General features: G+C 38.6%; 1 protein-coding gene across 1 annotated transcript in view; it reads right to left on the bottom strand.

The window, feature by feature from the left end:
* STAB2 (stabilin 2) overlaps window positions 1-14,555 on the bottom strand; it is a 77,579-nt gene that overhangs the window by 52,216 nt on the left and 10,808 nt on the right. Inside the window, exons 6-13 of the mRNA XM_052668772.1 lie at window positions 12,665-12,760; window positions 12,280-12,405; window positions 10,137-10,333; window positions 8,988-9,121; window positions 4,510-4,643; window positions 2,529-2,611; window positions 1,883-2,032; window positions 482-625 (exon numbers count right to left, since the gene is read on the bottom strand). Coding sequence (XP_052524732.1) covers window positions 482-625; window positions 1,883-2,032; window positions 2,529-2,611; window positions 4,510-4,643; window positions 8,988-9,121; window positions 10,137-10,333; window positions 12,280-12,405; window positions 12,665-12,760 — 1,064 coding nt within the window. The remainder of the gene's footprint in view (window positions 1-481; window positions 626-1,882; window positions 2,033-2,528; window positions 2,612-4,509; window positions 4,644-8,987; window positions 9,122-10,136; window positions 10,334-12,279; window positions 12,406-12,664; window positions 12,761-14,555) is intronic.

Below are 14,555 nucleotides of genomic sequence, written 5' to 3'. Positions count from 1 at the left end.
GTTTGACAGGGTATTATTTCTGTATTTCCAATGGAAAAGTACAAAAAAAGAAAATATTTGCATTCTTTGAGAACTGAATGCAGAGCACCAAAAAAACCCAAAGCATTCAAATTGATAAGTTTCTGAATTTTAGTCTTTGAGGTGTTGCTGATTTGAACACAAGTTTGCCAGGAATCTGTGCAAATATTCCTTGTTTTAGTTTGTTTAATTTAGTTATTCTGTTCAGTTGAATGCACAGAGTGTGAATGAACAACTCAGATGCATTGAGTAGAACCATGACGATGATCCAGCTTGGTGGAAAAGGTTTGCCTGGTGTAGAAATTACATTGCTACTTTTCACATTGAATGTTGTCTCTCTGACTTGATGCATGCTGGCATAACAGAGTTTCTCTAGCTGCTGTCAGTCATTCTTTGCATTAAATGAACAAGAAACTATTGTAAAAGAAAGTCCAACATCACACAGATATAGCTTCCTCCTTACCTCTTTGTTGCTTCCAAACGTTGGCTCCATGTTGTCCATGGCTTTGTCAACAATATGCAAAATGCCATTGGAAGCAATAATATTGCCTTGCAAAAGTTTTCCTTTCCTTCTTCCTCCCTGGATTCTAATTCTTAGTTGATTATCCTAAAAGAAGTGAGGCAGTGGGTAGTGAACTTTTATTACGGAATGGGACTGTGCATGTTGAATAGTATCTAACATCCCCTTCCATTACCAGCAACTGGGTGATCTAAATCTGGGGGGGCTAAAGATTGCTTCTAATACCTATCAAGGAAATGGAAAAAAAATCCTTTGAGTTTGGATTGGGACCATGTTATTTTGTTTCAAAATAACAAAGTTCATAAGAGAAGCAAGGCCAAGGGAACAAGCTGGGAGCAGTATACCTGAAAGGGCTCTGATGGCTGCTACTAATAAAAGTCTGTCAGGAAATGGTTCAGAATGTGGTTGTAGTGAATTGGTCAAGTCCTGTAATCTTAAGGGACTACAATCCATTTCCTTATATTATATGTATGTTTAAAACAACAAAATATTGCTGATAGTGCATTGTACTGAAGCCTGCAGGAAGCTGATGGGCCTCAGACAGCAATGATATTTTCCTGTTACAAATGGAATGCATAACCGTTAAAGAAAGAAAACAGATCTCTTTTCTTAGATGTCACTGGCTTACTAGAAAAATGTGAAAAATACATGATTTCAGCCTTCACACAGGCTCAAGCTATTAAAGGACAGTGGGCCAAGAACAATAGTTCTAGAGCATAAAATGTTTTGTCAGCTTCAGAAATGAACTGTGGCATCAGACTGCCCCAATTTTTGCAGATGTTGAATAAAGTGGGTTTCAATGAACTTTACTCCATATTTTTCATGATAAACTGCCATGTGAATTTTACTTGTGTTGAACGTTTCTCTTTCCTGCATAATTCAAAAAATGTCTGGGCTGATGCTCAAAGGAAGGTAGACTCTGCAATGCAGTTGGTGATTGCTCTGTGTGAGCAGTACATGCACGTTTCTAGCACAAACAGTGGGATTTGAGAGGTTAAGGCATGGGTTGATGGTTGGATTAGATGGTCTTATTAGTCATTCCAAACTTATTGATTCTATGATTTTTCCCTTCCATACCACCTCTGAGTTTATTTGGGCTTTTTGAATGCCTCCCTGGCTCTGTCAGTTGTGCCAGCAGATTTAAGATCATTTAATTTTAGAGCCTTCTGCAGTGGTGCAATTCCAAAAGTAACTTTAGTTTTCACTGATATTAGAGGCAAATTTTCCAGTGAGATTTCAAGTTTCTGCAACCTGATATCTCAGTGAGAACAAACCTTTTATACTCCTTGTTGAATTAAAAACGTGAACTAGTATCCTTGCTGATTAGGCTGGAAGTTCACCTACCTTCTCTCCCCTTGATATCTCTCCTGACTTGCCAGTCAAAGTATATATTATATCAGTATTATTCAAGCTAGTGGTATTCAACTGACCAGCGATTACATGGAGTTTCACAAAGTACTGTGCTTTCAGGTTGTTATTCAGAAGGTCCTTTATCTACAAAAACAAAAAAACAAAGGTTAATTTCAATACAGTCTTCTTCCAAAAAAGAGTCTCAGAATGAATGTTTATTTTTTTCCCTCTAACTGTTAAATTCTGAAATGACATGTTTTCTTCTGAAGTGAAATAATAGAGTCTGAACCAAGCAGAGGTCTCTTGTTTTCAGTTCACATCCTACCTATATGCTCCTGCATAAGCAGTAAGGTCCTCCAAAGTTGTCCTGCCTTTCAGTGGAAGGTAGTGGATGTTAAGCATTTTGAAAATCAGACCACTTCTTTCTTACTCAAAACATGTCTGCATCCTACTTTGATTGACTAAATTATTCTGCTTTTCTTTCAAGTAGGAAAAAGACAATGTCTGGACTCTAAGATTGAAAGGTGAGCCAGAAGTAGATTAGAGCAAAAATTTCCTCTGAATCTGTTGAATCAAAAAAGTCAGATTTCTGAAGGAGCTAAATCCCTCTTCTTCAAAATTCTCACTGCTTTTTACTTACATTGGTACCTTTGAGTCCTCTGTTTGTTGGTACAAATACGGTAAAGGGTCCCAGGCTGCTCAGTGGCCACTCATAGACATTTTCTGATGAGGAAAGAAGAAAATAAGATAAATGAATATGGGGAACACAAGGATAGAATATAAGCAAGAGTAGTATCTGTGATTGTTAAATGTTAATTTAAGATTCTAAAATCTGAGTTGTTGAAAGATGAGAAGTAGTTGGCATATGAAATCCAGGTGCTACTGTGTGTGTGACCCAGGATTAAGCAAAATGCTCGGAACATTTTTGGTACCCTGGAATTCACAACATGCAAACCAGGGTGATGGCCATGAGAACAGTGCATCTTTAGAGCTGTGCCTTTGCAGGGAAGCAGCTTCCTGCCTCGTATCAGTTCGGGCTTTTTTGGGGTGAGGGATCTGCTGCTGACAACCTGCTGGGAATGCAAACAACTGCAAACACATAGCTAGTAATAAAAGCTGATGCATTGAGTATTAATTAGAATTTGTTTGCTATCCAGATGGTATTTCCATTTCCAAGACAGTCTGATGAGCCTACTGAGTCTGTAGCTGAAGCCATTACATATTTCTAATAATGGGATCGTTTTCCAGAGGATTAAAATTAGAAGTGAACAAAATCTTCATAGATATTATGGGTATGGTATAATAGAGGATATATCTTGAAATTATTACTCTATCTTGCAACACAACGTGGACTGTTCTGCTGTATATTCTTAGTTTTTGAAAGACATTAATGTGGAGAGAATGTACTGCAAAATAACCCGCTTGCTTAACACGTCTTTAGCTGCTGGTTTGTAAATCATATGGCATATTCAAGCTCAAAATTTAACCAAAGAACATAACATTTGGATTGCTGTTGTTGAAAAATGGTGACATCCAGAATGCCAGGCACTTTTCTGACACAAATGGTGAAGTACAGAAAAAAATGCAACCTAGGCAGTCAATTTCTGTTTTCAAGTGCTGAATATGAAGGCAATTGCCAGGTTTTGCCCTTGACCAGCTTTGTAGGATTTTTACTCTATTTCAAAGATCCATCTTTATTCTAGCAGTATTTGCTCAGGTCTCATATTTTTGACATTGCAGCAGAAGATAGTGAATACAGTTATGTTCTCTTCACAAGGATTTTTTATATTATGACACAATTATGAACAGATACAAAAATCTTTGGCGAGGTGAATGACTCAGCCAAATAAAAGAATCCTTTCTTTTTTCTTCAATATTTTTTACCCTTCTATTTGAGAGTTTGCAAATAATTTGCTTTTCATTTCCCAAGAAAACGGAATTTGTTCACAGATGCACAGCAGTTGTCTGTCCTGATTTCCAAAACGTTAGTCTTGCTACCAGCAGTTTTTTTCCACTGCCATCATCCTTCCTGCTTACTGCTTTCTGGTCCGTTTCCTCCTCTTACTCCTCTGGCATACTTCCAAACCTCATACATACCAGGGTTTTGCAGCTCATCTGATTATAGGATTCTATTTGTCCTAAGCAACAAATTCAATTGCAGGAAGTACTTGGATCTGCATTTGGACCTTGAGCGTATGCTTACAATCTAACTTAAATAGATTTTTTCCCCCCACCTATTGACTGTCACTGTCTTTATCTGATATGTTATCATATGATATGTACAATTTGATGACATGCATGACAACGGCCTTGGTGGCTTTGGGTCTTATGGTATGATGAATGTAAATTCATTATTACATAGCGTGTGATAACACGGGTTAGTTCCTAAAGTCATGTACCTAAAAGTGTTAATGAGTGGCTGCAGAAGCTTCTCCCATGCCTTAGTATGATAATAAAATACTTTCCTAAGACAAGGATAATGGAGCATGTCAAATTTATGCTGGAAAATATAAATGCACTGAGCTTGAAACACTCATTTTGAGGGATCATGAATCATGGCTTTTTGATGAATACAAGCAAAATAACCCAAGAGGAGATGACTGGTGCATGTGGTCACTTACCCATGAGTGCTAGGGCAGATGTTAGCTTGCCTTGCCACCGTCCTCCTGCTTCTGTGTTCAGGTCTTGGAGGCGCTCCATGATGTTTCCATAGCAAACAAATCCATTCCCCACAGAGCCCCTCTGGCACGTACACCTGGGAAGGGATTGCCCTTTCAGCTGTGTGTTGATGCACTGTGGAGTCAGTGGGGCTCTAGCTAAGCATGCTAAGCATGTTTACTTCTCTGAAGGGCATACTTAGGAACAACCATTTTAGTTTCACAACTCTGCTTCAGCAAAAATAAGGTACCATTTGGTGATAGGATGCTGTATGTGTCATTTGTTGGATAACTATATTAATTTGTTATTTCATCACTTGCCAGCTGTAAACTCCTTTTATTCTTGTAGCCTTTTCTATGGATTTTAATAAGCCTCATCTAGGAAGCATAATGAATGTGAAACAGTATCCCTTTGCCACAAAGATACTCTTAAACCCTTCCTGATTAAACAATTTTGGCTGGCGATCTCAGTGTATTATGCTTGTAGATGTGTGTAGAAGCATGGTGGCCACTTTCCAGTTAGGATGGTCTTTTGTCAGTGGGCCAGAAAGTAGCAGTATGTTAGTGGTGTTCACCTTGCAGGGCCACTATGATTGGGGTTTGGCTGTGTGGCACCGTTGGCTGTGTAGAGGACCCTCTGGGGTTTCTGGACATGCTGGTTACAAGAGTCTAGAAGTCTACTCAGTCCCCCTGCCCACAGACAAGGGAAGGTTATGACTGTGGGCTGCCACCCTCACAGTGGCAAAGAGGTCATGTAAAGCCTCCAGCCACTATGTCGGGCTCAACAGGATAATAGTAGTTACACATAAAGGGGATGCTAAAGCAGTTAATCAATCCTTTTGATAAATGTTTGTGCCCCTCTGGTAGACAAGGCAGACCAGGTTGTCAGTTCTCTCAATAAAGCGAAGTGGCTGTGTTTGTTAAACTGCTTTTTGAGTGACACAGACATTTTGGGCAACAAAACTGGTGTTTCAGCCTTCTCATTCTTCTGAATGAAGAAGTAGCATGAAATCTCACGCTTTTTCAGATGTATACTTCATGCTGCTGCTGTCTTTGCACTGGCAAGATCATGTCACCTAAAAATTCTGGTGTCCCTTGGAGTCTCTGGGAGGTGTCAGTGTTATACAACAGACTTCTGGGGCAGCATCAGCACCCATAAGAATTATCAGCACTGCCTTGAGATGACCTCAGCAGCGTTGCTGTCTGGATGTGCTCTGTGTATAAGGTAATGTGTTTCAGCCAAGGCAAAATCTAAAGGAAATTAATGGAAGAACAACCCCAAATGTTAACTTGACATTTTCCGTCTCATGAGTGGTGGAAAAGTGTCATGGAAATTGGATTTTAAGATCATTAAAGTCTCTGTGTCACAAGAGAGGTGGGGAAGAAGTTGCTGATTGTCAACGTGGTTGAAATGTGCTTGTTCTTAAGTGATGATGGGTACAAATGCTTTTGATTTTCAACAAGCAACTCAGGCTTGCTTGTGCATTGATCTTGTATCTGTCTCAACACCTACAGTTTTACGCCAATCTCATCAATTTCTGTTGCACTCTTCAGAAGTGCTGTGCCTATGGGACTGGTTGGAGGTGTCAGCTCTGTGATCTACTCATCTTCAGTACTAAAATTAAAGCAGGCACTTGTCAACGTGTAGCACACACAGAAAGATATTCTAACTATATTTAGGAGGCTAAACAACTATGTTATGTGCTGCCAAACACTGGCTTATAATAGCGCCTTTCCTAATCACGTCTCTAGCTTGTTCATTATTCATACAAGCCCTATTAATAATGATTCACCTTTCTAGACTTTTTTTTCCTAAAGGCATAATTAAAGCAGGAACATTAACCTACGCAACAGGAAGAACTTCTTTATATAAATAATGACCTAATCGTTTTTAATTACACCCCACAGTAATATCAACCCGATTCCAGGTCCTATTTACTAGCTAGGTATCTTACGTCTGGACAGAAATGGTCTTTACCACAGGTATATTCTTGATTATAGTGATCTCATTCTAAAATTCCCACAGTTCCTGCAGTAGGGTTGCATTTAGATTCAGAGGACTTTTAAGTGGCATTTTGGCCAAGAGGTTCAAGCTTTGGCTCCTTCCAGACCTTTGTAAAAATAGTAGCCTAAAAGCATTGTAAATATATGTGACTGACTAGATGAGTTTTATCTTGTTTGTCTGGAGAATCTGGTTTGCAACTGATGCTTCATATGATTATGTTTTGCATTGAATACACTGTGTACTTTAACCTGTTTGATATTCTCAAGATACAATGCATGGACAGTATAGGAAAAGAGCTGATGTGACAATTCCCCAGTCTAACTGGGACAGGAAGCAGAATTGTAACTTTTCTAAACAAGGGAAACTCAACTTTCTATATAAAATTTTACTTTATGAAGCTACTAATTTCTCATTGAAAGCAGAGTCAGAGGTAAAATAAGAGTGGTATTAGAATAGAAAATAATGGAAGCTGGATGAGGGAAAGCCAGTTCTGCATGACAAGCAGAGATGTTATGGTCTCACAAGCAGTGTAATTCTGCACCAGCCAAGACTTCACAGCTTCTGGGCGAGGCTGTGTGTAATTGCTTGCTGAAGCAGTGCTGTAGAAAGTGTCAGCACTCACTCAGAAAAGATCTATTTGAGAACAGAAGTAGACAGCCTTGATTTTCCATTGGGTTGCTGTGTTATGTTCACAAACCATAGATGTTTGTCTTTTCTACATCTTTGTGTATGAGATTTATTCCTGTACAGATCATTTGATTCTAGGGAAAGCAGAAGTAATTATATGTAGGAAGCTAACAGTGCAACTGAGTCTTTAATGGAAAAAAAAAAAAAGTGGAAAGGAAAAAACACGTTTGTGGACTTTGTTACAACTCTGTTTTAGAAGAAATTAAAAAAAAAAAAACAACAAGCAAGCAAGCAAAAACAAACAAACAAACAAAAAATAAACAGAAAAAAGGAAATCCAAATAAGGCCCATGCCTAGCCTCAAATCCCAAATGCATTTAAAATCTGGGGCTGCAACAAAAACGGTGTCATGTGTATCAGAGACAATTTACTGTGCCCACACTTACCAATCAATTATTTTCTTTGCAAAGTTTCTCTTTCATAATTGGATTCACCTTATCTGGAAACTATTCATGGCATTTCACTTTTTTGCTCAATAGATAGGATGTGGGATACAAATTAATCCTTCAGTGTTCTTTTTGTTTGTTTGTCTGTTTGTCTGCTGTTAGAGGTCATGAAATGAATGACATGCAAGGCATTTGGATTGTTTCTTTCCTTTTTTTTTCTCCTTATCATCATAAATTTTTAGTTTTCCCATTCTGGAATTGTAAACACGTAGCTGTTAACAACTGAGTTGCTGCAGTAAACTGGTGATAAACTAGGAAAGAAATGAGCTGATTTATCTGTTGTGGAATTTTGTTTAAAATCTTTAACTCAAGAAAATCTGCATTTTGGTCTTGATTTCAGATAGAAATATTCTTCTATCTTTTAAGTTTTCACACCTGGTGCTGCCGGTGTGCTGATTGTGGCAGCAAAGTGCATTTTGTGTAGTACACTGTGTTCCAGAAATGAAACTTGTTGGAAATGCACAACAGCTTACACACTGGTGATTTTAATTTTTCACTATAAGAATAAGCTGGGTGATGAGGCAAGAACTGGCAATGAGTATACTCTTCGATGCAAACACTTTCTGTCTGTGAATCTATAAAATGATTCGTTAGCCAGCTTATGGCTAATGATCTGTCTTGTCTTTGACATTCTAATTCTTAGCTCCTAAAAGCCAGCACTTCTGGAGCTTTTGGACTGATATAACACTGTTAAGTCTTGTGTTAAAATGGACTTTCCTCCTAATATCTGCAAAATAAATTTCTGCACAGAAAAAGAGATTCTGCTGTAAGTTGTGCAATTTCTCACGTGCTTTGAGGATTCTGCTGAGGCGAGTGTTACTTTAACAGCATGGGGGACAGATGCCCTGGTTAGTACACTAAAAATGGCCAGGGCTCCAGCACTGTCCTGTGGTAATTAATGCTGATTAATTTTTAGCATGCTGCCTGGCATGGTTCTGGCCCACACAACATTTTCCCAGGCAATGCCCAAGCACAGCTGAAGGGATAGCATGTGCCAGGGACCTCTGCCAAGAGGCATTTACTGTGATTTTGAAGAGGAAGAGCCTTTAGCTGTAAGCCAGACCATGCTGTTTGTTCTGAGGAACAGAAAACAGGTCTTGATCCTTTTTAAAAAATGGTGCATTATCTATTGGGCTGATGTGCTATTTTGTTGATCCTTATGCCACTAAATGTTGTCCTTTGTCCTTGATAACAGAACTATTAATAATAACTTTGGAAAGTGCTCATCCACTGGATTTGTTTTAAGTCTGCTTATGATGAGGAGGGAGAAGCTGAGTGAAAGCTTTAATAGGAAGAAATACTCACGTAATCTGTCCCGGAGCAACCATCGAGCATTTAGCTTTTTTGTGGCATGTGTTGTTCGTTTCACAGATGTCTGTCATGCTGCATCCTTTCCCAGGGACAAAGTTTGTATAATGCTCCTTGCATTCACAGTGGGACTGCATCAAAGAGATGGGAGAGGGTAGAGAGAAATTAGACATGCACAAAGCAGAGATTTCAGTATACTTTCTGCTCCTAAGAATTAAAGACCAGTCAATATCAAAGCCTTAGTTAATCACCTTGTGTGTTCAGATGCAAGTATGAAGCCCATCCATATTTATACAACTTTCTTCAAGGCTTTATCCACTTCAGAAAATTAGTGACTCCCAGATAACTTTCCTGTAGATAAAGCCTTTAGATTCACTTCTGTGACTGAGAACATTTAAAGTCAATTTTGATAGGTTAGGCTTTTTTTCCTCTGTTTCCACTTCCCTCTATCAAAAAGAAGTGCCAAAGCATATTATTAACTGGTGAGACATATCAGCAGTACGTACTAGCCTGAGCATACTGGCCACATGTAACTTGGGTGAAAAAAGTTGATTGCCTATGAGAGTCAGGACAGCTCTGGATGACTGACTCCTTTTTCTGCTCTATAGGGTGTACAGGCAAAACAAGCATGGCCTTCTGATGTCTTCTTTTTTTCAGTGGCAGAAGCACAACGCAAATCTGAGCCAGTTCCTGACAGCATGAATAATGTGTAGCCTATACACTGATGCCTTTCATCAGTAGTCCTCAAAGACTCAAGTTACACTAACTTTAGATATGTTTATCTATGGTACCTATGTAAGGACCCTACTGATCCTACAAGTCCCTTGCAGTCAAGACAGAAAATGTATCTGCGAGAAGATTCATTTCAGTGCCTCCACTTATGTGAGACAAATTTGAGCCAAAACATTCTACAAAAAAAGACTGCTATTTTCATTCCCACCTTCAGAGGCTGACACACACTTCTATATACAGAGGGAAAGGAGATATCTCCTGGCCACCTACAGAGCTTACGCCTAAGCTAGGAATAGGCTTTGGCCTCCCTGAGACCTGTGCCTGTACACTTCTGGCTCCTTTTTGGAGATGAAACGTTATTTGTTGCTAGGCAGCTGATGCAGGAAACATCTGGGGCACCGGTTCAACACCAACCTTTCCTGGGCCGTCGTATATGCAAATGGTAGACTGTGCAGGGCAATTCCCATACAGCACTTGGCAAGGGTCTATAGGCAAGCAGATTTGACCATCCCCTCTGTAACCTTCTCGACAGGTGCATTTGTGATGATTTGGTCCAAGGTAAGTGCAGTTGGCATTAGGATCACAGACTTTTGTAAAGCATGGATTGATAGCTTGAGGGGAAAAACAAAGAAAAAAGGTAAAAGAATTAAGGCCCACATTCTAAAAACTGAATACAAAGATTTACTGGAACATCCCCATGCCAAACAAAGCCCGGGTAGACTAAACTTCTCATGACAACTTCTCATAACATCCCAGTCCAAAGTATTGTGGCAGCATGAAGATAGAAGGGAGGAATGTGTTTATACTAACATAGCAACCATCTGTTGTTGCTTTTGTATAGAAATGATCTCTTAACATGGCAAATTGAGTTATAAACAGAATACAATCACATAATGTGCTCATTAAAATATCACATCTATTTCCCTGTTCTCTGGTGGATTTTAACCAAAGGAGGCCAGATAGGTGATACAAGGTCAGTAAAAGCTTTAAGTGCGTGTTAGATCAGTTGGAAACTATTTCTCAATATAATAGGCCTTCACTGTTTTCTTTCCGGTAATTAAACAATATAATGTCAACCATTCAGCTATATGGAAAACTGGCCAGCAAGTTCTTTAGTTGTGTCTTCCACATTGCTGTAGATTCAGGACTGGACTAGAAGCTCACTATCTATTTCCAGAAGCCAGTTTTGTAAAGGCAATGGCATTATTTGTTCTTGTTCATAATTCAGCAATGCTTCTTCACACATCTTTGTGTCCAGTTCAGCACACACTGAAGCTGGAAGGTGGTAGGCCCCTGAGTGAACAAAAAGGTGGTGATACTCATTGTCTTCTCCTCTTGTCCTCCTCTTTGTTCCCCTCAACTGGGACTGGGAGAATTGGCAATGCTCAGCTTCATTCTGTCAAGACTTCTCTTCTGCTCCAGTGTAAAATCGCATACATAGACATTCATAAACTCAAATTGTTCAGGAACAATACCACTTCCAAGCTGAGTCTGAAGCAACTACTGCTGTCCTCTGTTACATTCCTCATTGTCCTAGAGCTGTTTGTCCTCTATCAGCTAGTCAGATGTGTAACACTGACTTAAGCCACAGATGATCCCAGTATTTGAAGGTATTTGGGCAGAGGAACAATATTGTCATGGACTGCATCACTACAAAACGTGGGGGGTAAGAATACTAGCATCCTTCTCTGCTGGTTGCTTGTCTATGCTGCCTGTCAGTAGGACTTTGCATTCCCTGAGGAGTCACTTTCTGAAGTCCTCCTCTTAGGTGGTATTCAAGAGTGCTCAGAAAGGATGGTACGCATTCAAGACTGAGAGGATTGAATTATATACTGTAAATATTCTTGGATAGAATAAGAAGGACTTCTGGTTTTCCAAGTGAACATTTACTAAATATGTTTCCAGCTTCAGATACAGCCTTTTATTCTTCACTGAAATTTGTCTAGAAGGAGGAATTGAAGCTGCAAGATATACTGTAAGCAGAAGAAATAAAATCTGGGTTCTTGCAATACGGTTGAGTATTCAGCAGCATGTTGACAAACCTATGAGAAAAACTTTATGGCAGATTTTTTATTCTAGCTGAGATTATTATCTTTGTTTCATGGAAAACAGGAAAGCTGAACTGAGCTTTTCTATGGAGTTTATGCTTAATGATAAAATTGAGCCAACATATGATGGATAGTCAGTCAGTACAGACCCTTGCTTGATGTTGTTGATTTTTATGAAAGAAAACTGAAGTCAGACTTTAGCAAGTGATGTGATAGGAGTGGATTTGTAAGCACTGATGACCTAGCATCCACAATATGCATTTCAAAGCACTATGCATTACTAGCTTTTGTCTGATTTTTGGACTGATGTGCCTCTGGAGTGTACTTTAGTGTTTAGTTTTATCCAGAAGGAATCTGGTTTGTGTATCTCAGATTGCTTTGGGAAATGCACTGGAGAACAGTTAAGTCATGATGATGGTGAGATTTGTTTCAAAAGTGTACTCAGTATGTGAACTAAAATATTAATGTTGCTGTTTCCAAAAAACTTAGTGTAGATGAAAATTACTCACGTTCACATTTTGTACCATCTCCGTGGTAGTTGGGTAGACATGTGCATTGCAGTCTTCTGCCATCCTCGCCCGAGGTAGTGCATCTTGAGTTTGCAGGGCACTGCAATGCCTTGCATTCAGCTATTGCTGAGGGACAGAGGGTGACAGATTAAGCTGTGTCTGCATATTATGCCAGGAGACACTCTATCCTCCAGTTTACTAGCTGAAAATTCTCCTGATCTGCAGATCATAAATCCTACTGCTATTGCTATTGAAGGGGTGATAATGGTTATGGCAGCTCATAAGTAGGATTTGAGTTTGATTGTATGCTTGGTTGTCTGTACTTACCAATTCAAAATCTATTAGAGCAGTAGAATGTATCTTATATAGAAAACAGACTACTTACGTTGATCACAGCTGAGACCTTGGTATCCAGACAAGCAATTGCATCTTCCATCTCCTGTAATTCCACTGTTGCATACTCCATGCACACAGTTGCAAACTAGATGGAGAGAGTGATTGGATTTAATGACTCAGCATGGTACTTGGAAAGATATATTTAGTGGTTACCTGTAGCAAATAGTTTCCTGGTCAACAACTGTTAAGTATTACTAAGTGCAATTTTCAAAACCAAGTTTTGACTTGAGTTCTTAAATTTAAATTTTTCTGTCAATGAGCAAATCAGTACTTACATCTGCATGCGTCAGCAAGTAACAGATTCTGATTTTTACAGTCTAATAACAGCTTGAGGGCCTGAAACACCAAACTGACCTACTGCTAATACAATAAGTCTTGAAAAATTAGACATGCAATCTTGAGTCCAAATTGAATACAACATGTAATACAATTCATTTTTATTACTCTTCTCAAATGGGTAGCAAATATCTAATTTTTGCTTTAATTCTGTTTTCCTGCCTTTCAAACAAAAGAAAATGAGTAATGTAACATTTTTTTCCAAAAGAGAATTAATCTACTTAAAAGGATAATTGGTCACTATGTGGGACTAGGTCTGAACCACATAGTTTGGTCCTGTTTGTTCCTTTACTCTGCTATATGTGATTACAAACCTTGTGAAAATATGCACACACAACTCTGTATTCAGAGTCCAGTCAACTGTGAGGGCCTTTTACAAGCTGTTTTTGAAACTCCATGTTTTCTTAAAAGCCTTATAACCATTTCAATTACCATTGCAATGCTTTTTAAAAAAGCCCTGTACAGATATACTGAAAAAGACCAAGAAGTATAAAGGTTTATTGGTGACTTCAAGTTATAGTGACAAACTTTGCCCCCTCCTCTACAAACTTAGCCTGGGCTCTTACAAATCACCTACTGTACTTAATTAGTAATACTTTACCCATCTTACTATTCCTGCTATAATAATTAGCAACATCTAAGGTATTGTGGAAAGGCAGTTAGTCACAAATGTACAGTATTTATAAATATTTAAAAAGCTTGGATGAATTCAAATATCTGAAAGCTGAAGTCTAAAATGATTTTTAAATTAATATGCCATTGAATCCTCCAGTACCTGCTCAGAAAATAATTAGGTTTCCAATATTGAATTCATTCAAGTACTCTATCTTTATGAAAACATGGGCTTAGTTGCGTTTCTGTGTAACAACACTGGCATCCAGTGGACAAAAGTGCCTTTGAGTAGGCTGAGGTATAGGATTAGTGTAGAACTGAGTCTGTTCATGACTCTTTCTAGGTGTAATTAATGCAAATCTTAAGAAAATTTTACTTAGAGTTACATAAGTATTAACACTTGGGAAGGGACCTCTCAGTAATTTTTCTTTCTTCAGATAATTTTCTGAATATGCCTAATGTTCAGCAGGGGTGTGAAAGGTAAATAAAAATTAGGAAACAGGCAAAATAGGGGAATACTGTATATTAACTGGTTATCTCTTTTCATACTAAATAGTCCAAATAGCTCTGGTCCTTCACTCAGTGTCCCACTACTTCTAAAAGAAATATGGCCAACCAGCGAAACAATCAACAAATCAAAAATGCATTATAAAATCAATAAACTCCTGCTTTTTCACACTTTGTAAAGAATTATGGAGCTGTGTGGCAGAGAATATTGTGGAGACTGAAAGCAAAACTGGATCCAGTGACAAGGTAATTAATTTTTTGGAGAGGGATGTCCATCAGGAATCATTAATTTGAGTGCCACATGGGTGTTTCTTGCCTTGATACAGAAGTTCTAGTTAGTAGATGTATTTAAAAGTCATACTAAAACTCTGTAAGCCACTGTCAATTATGCATTTGATATATTCCCATCCAATATTTCAAGTGCA

Source organism: Tympanuchus pallidicinctus, unplaced genomic scaffold (genome assembly GCF_026119805.1).
Source record: "Tympanuchus pallidicinctus isolate F22 unplaced genomic scaffold, pur_lepc_1.0 scaffold8, whole genome shotgun sequence".
NCBI classification, from domain to species: Eukaryota; Metazoa; Chordata; class Aves; order Galliformes; family Phasianidae; genus Tympanuchus; species Tympanuchus pallidicinctus.
The sequence above is the reverse complement of the archived record's forward strand: the minus strand, read 5'-3'. Positions and strand labels throughout refer to the sequence as shown.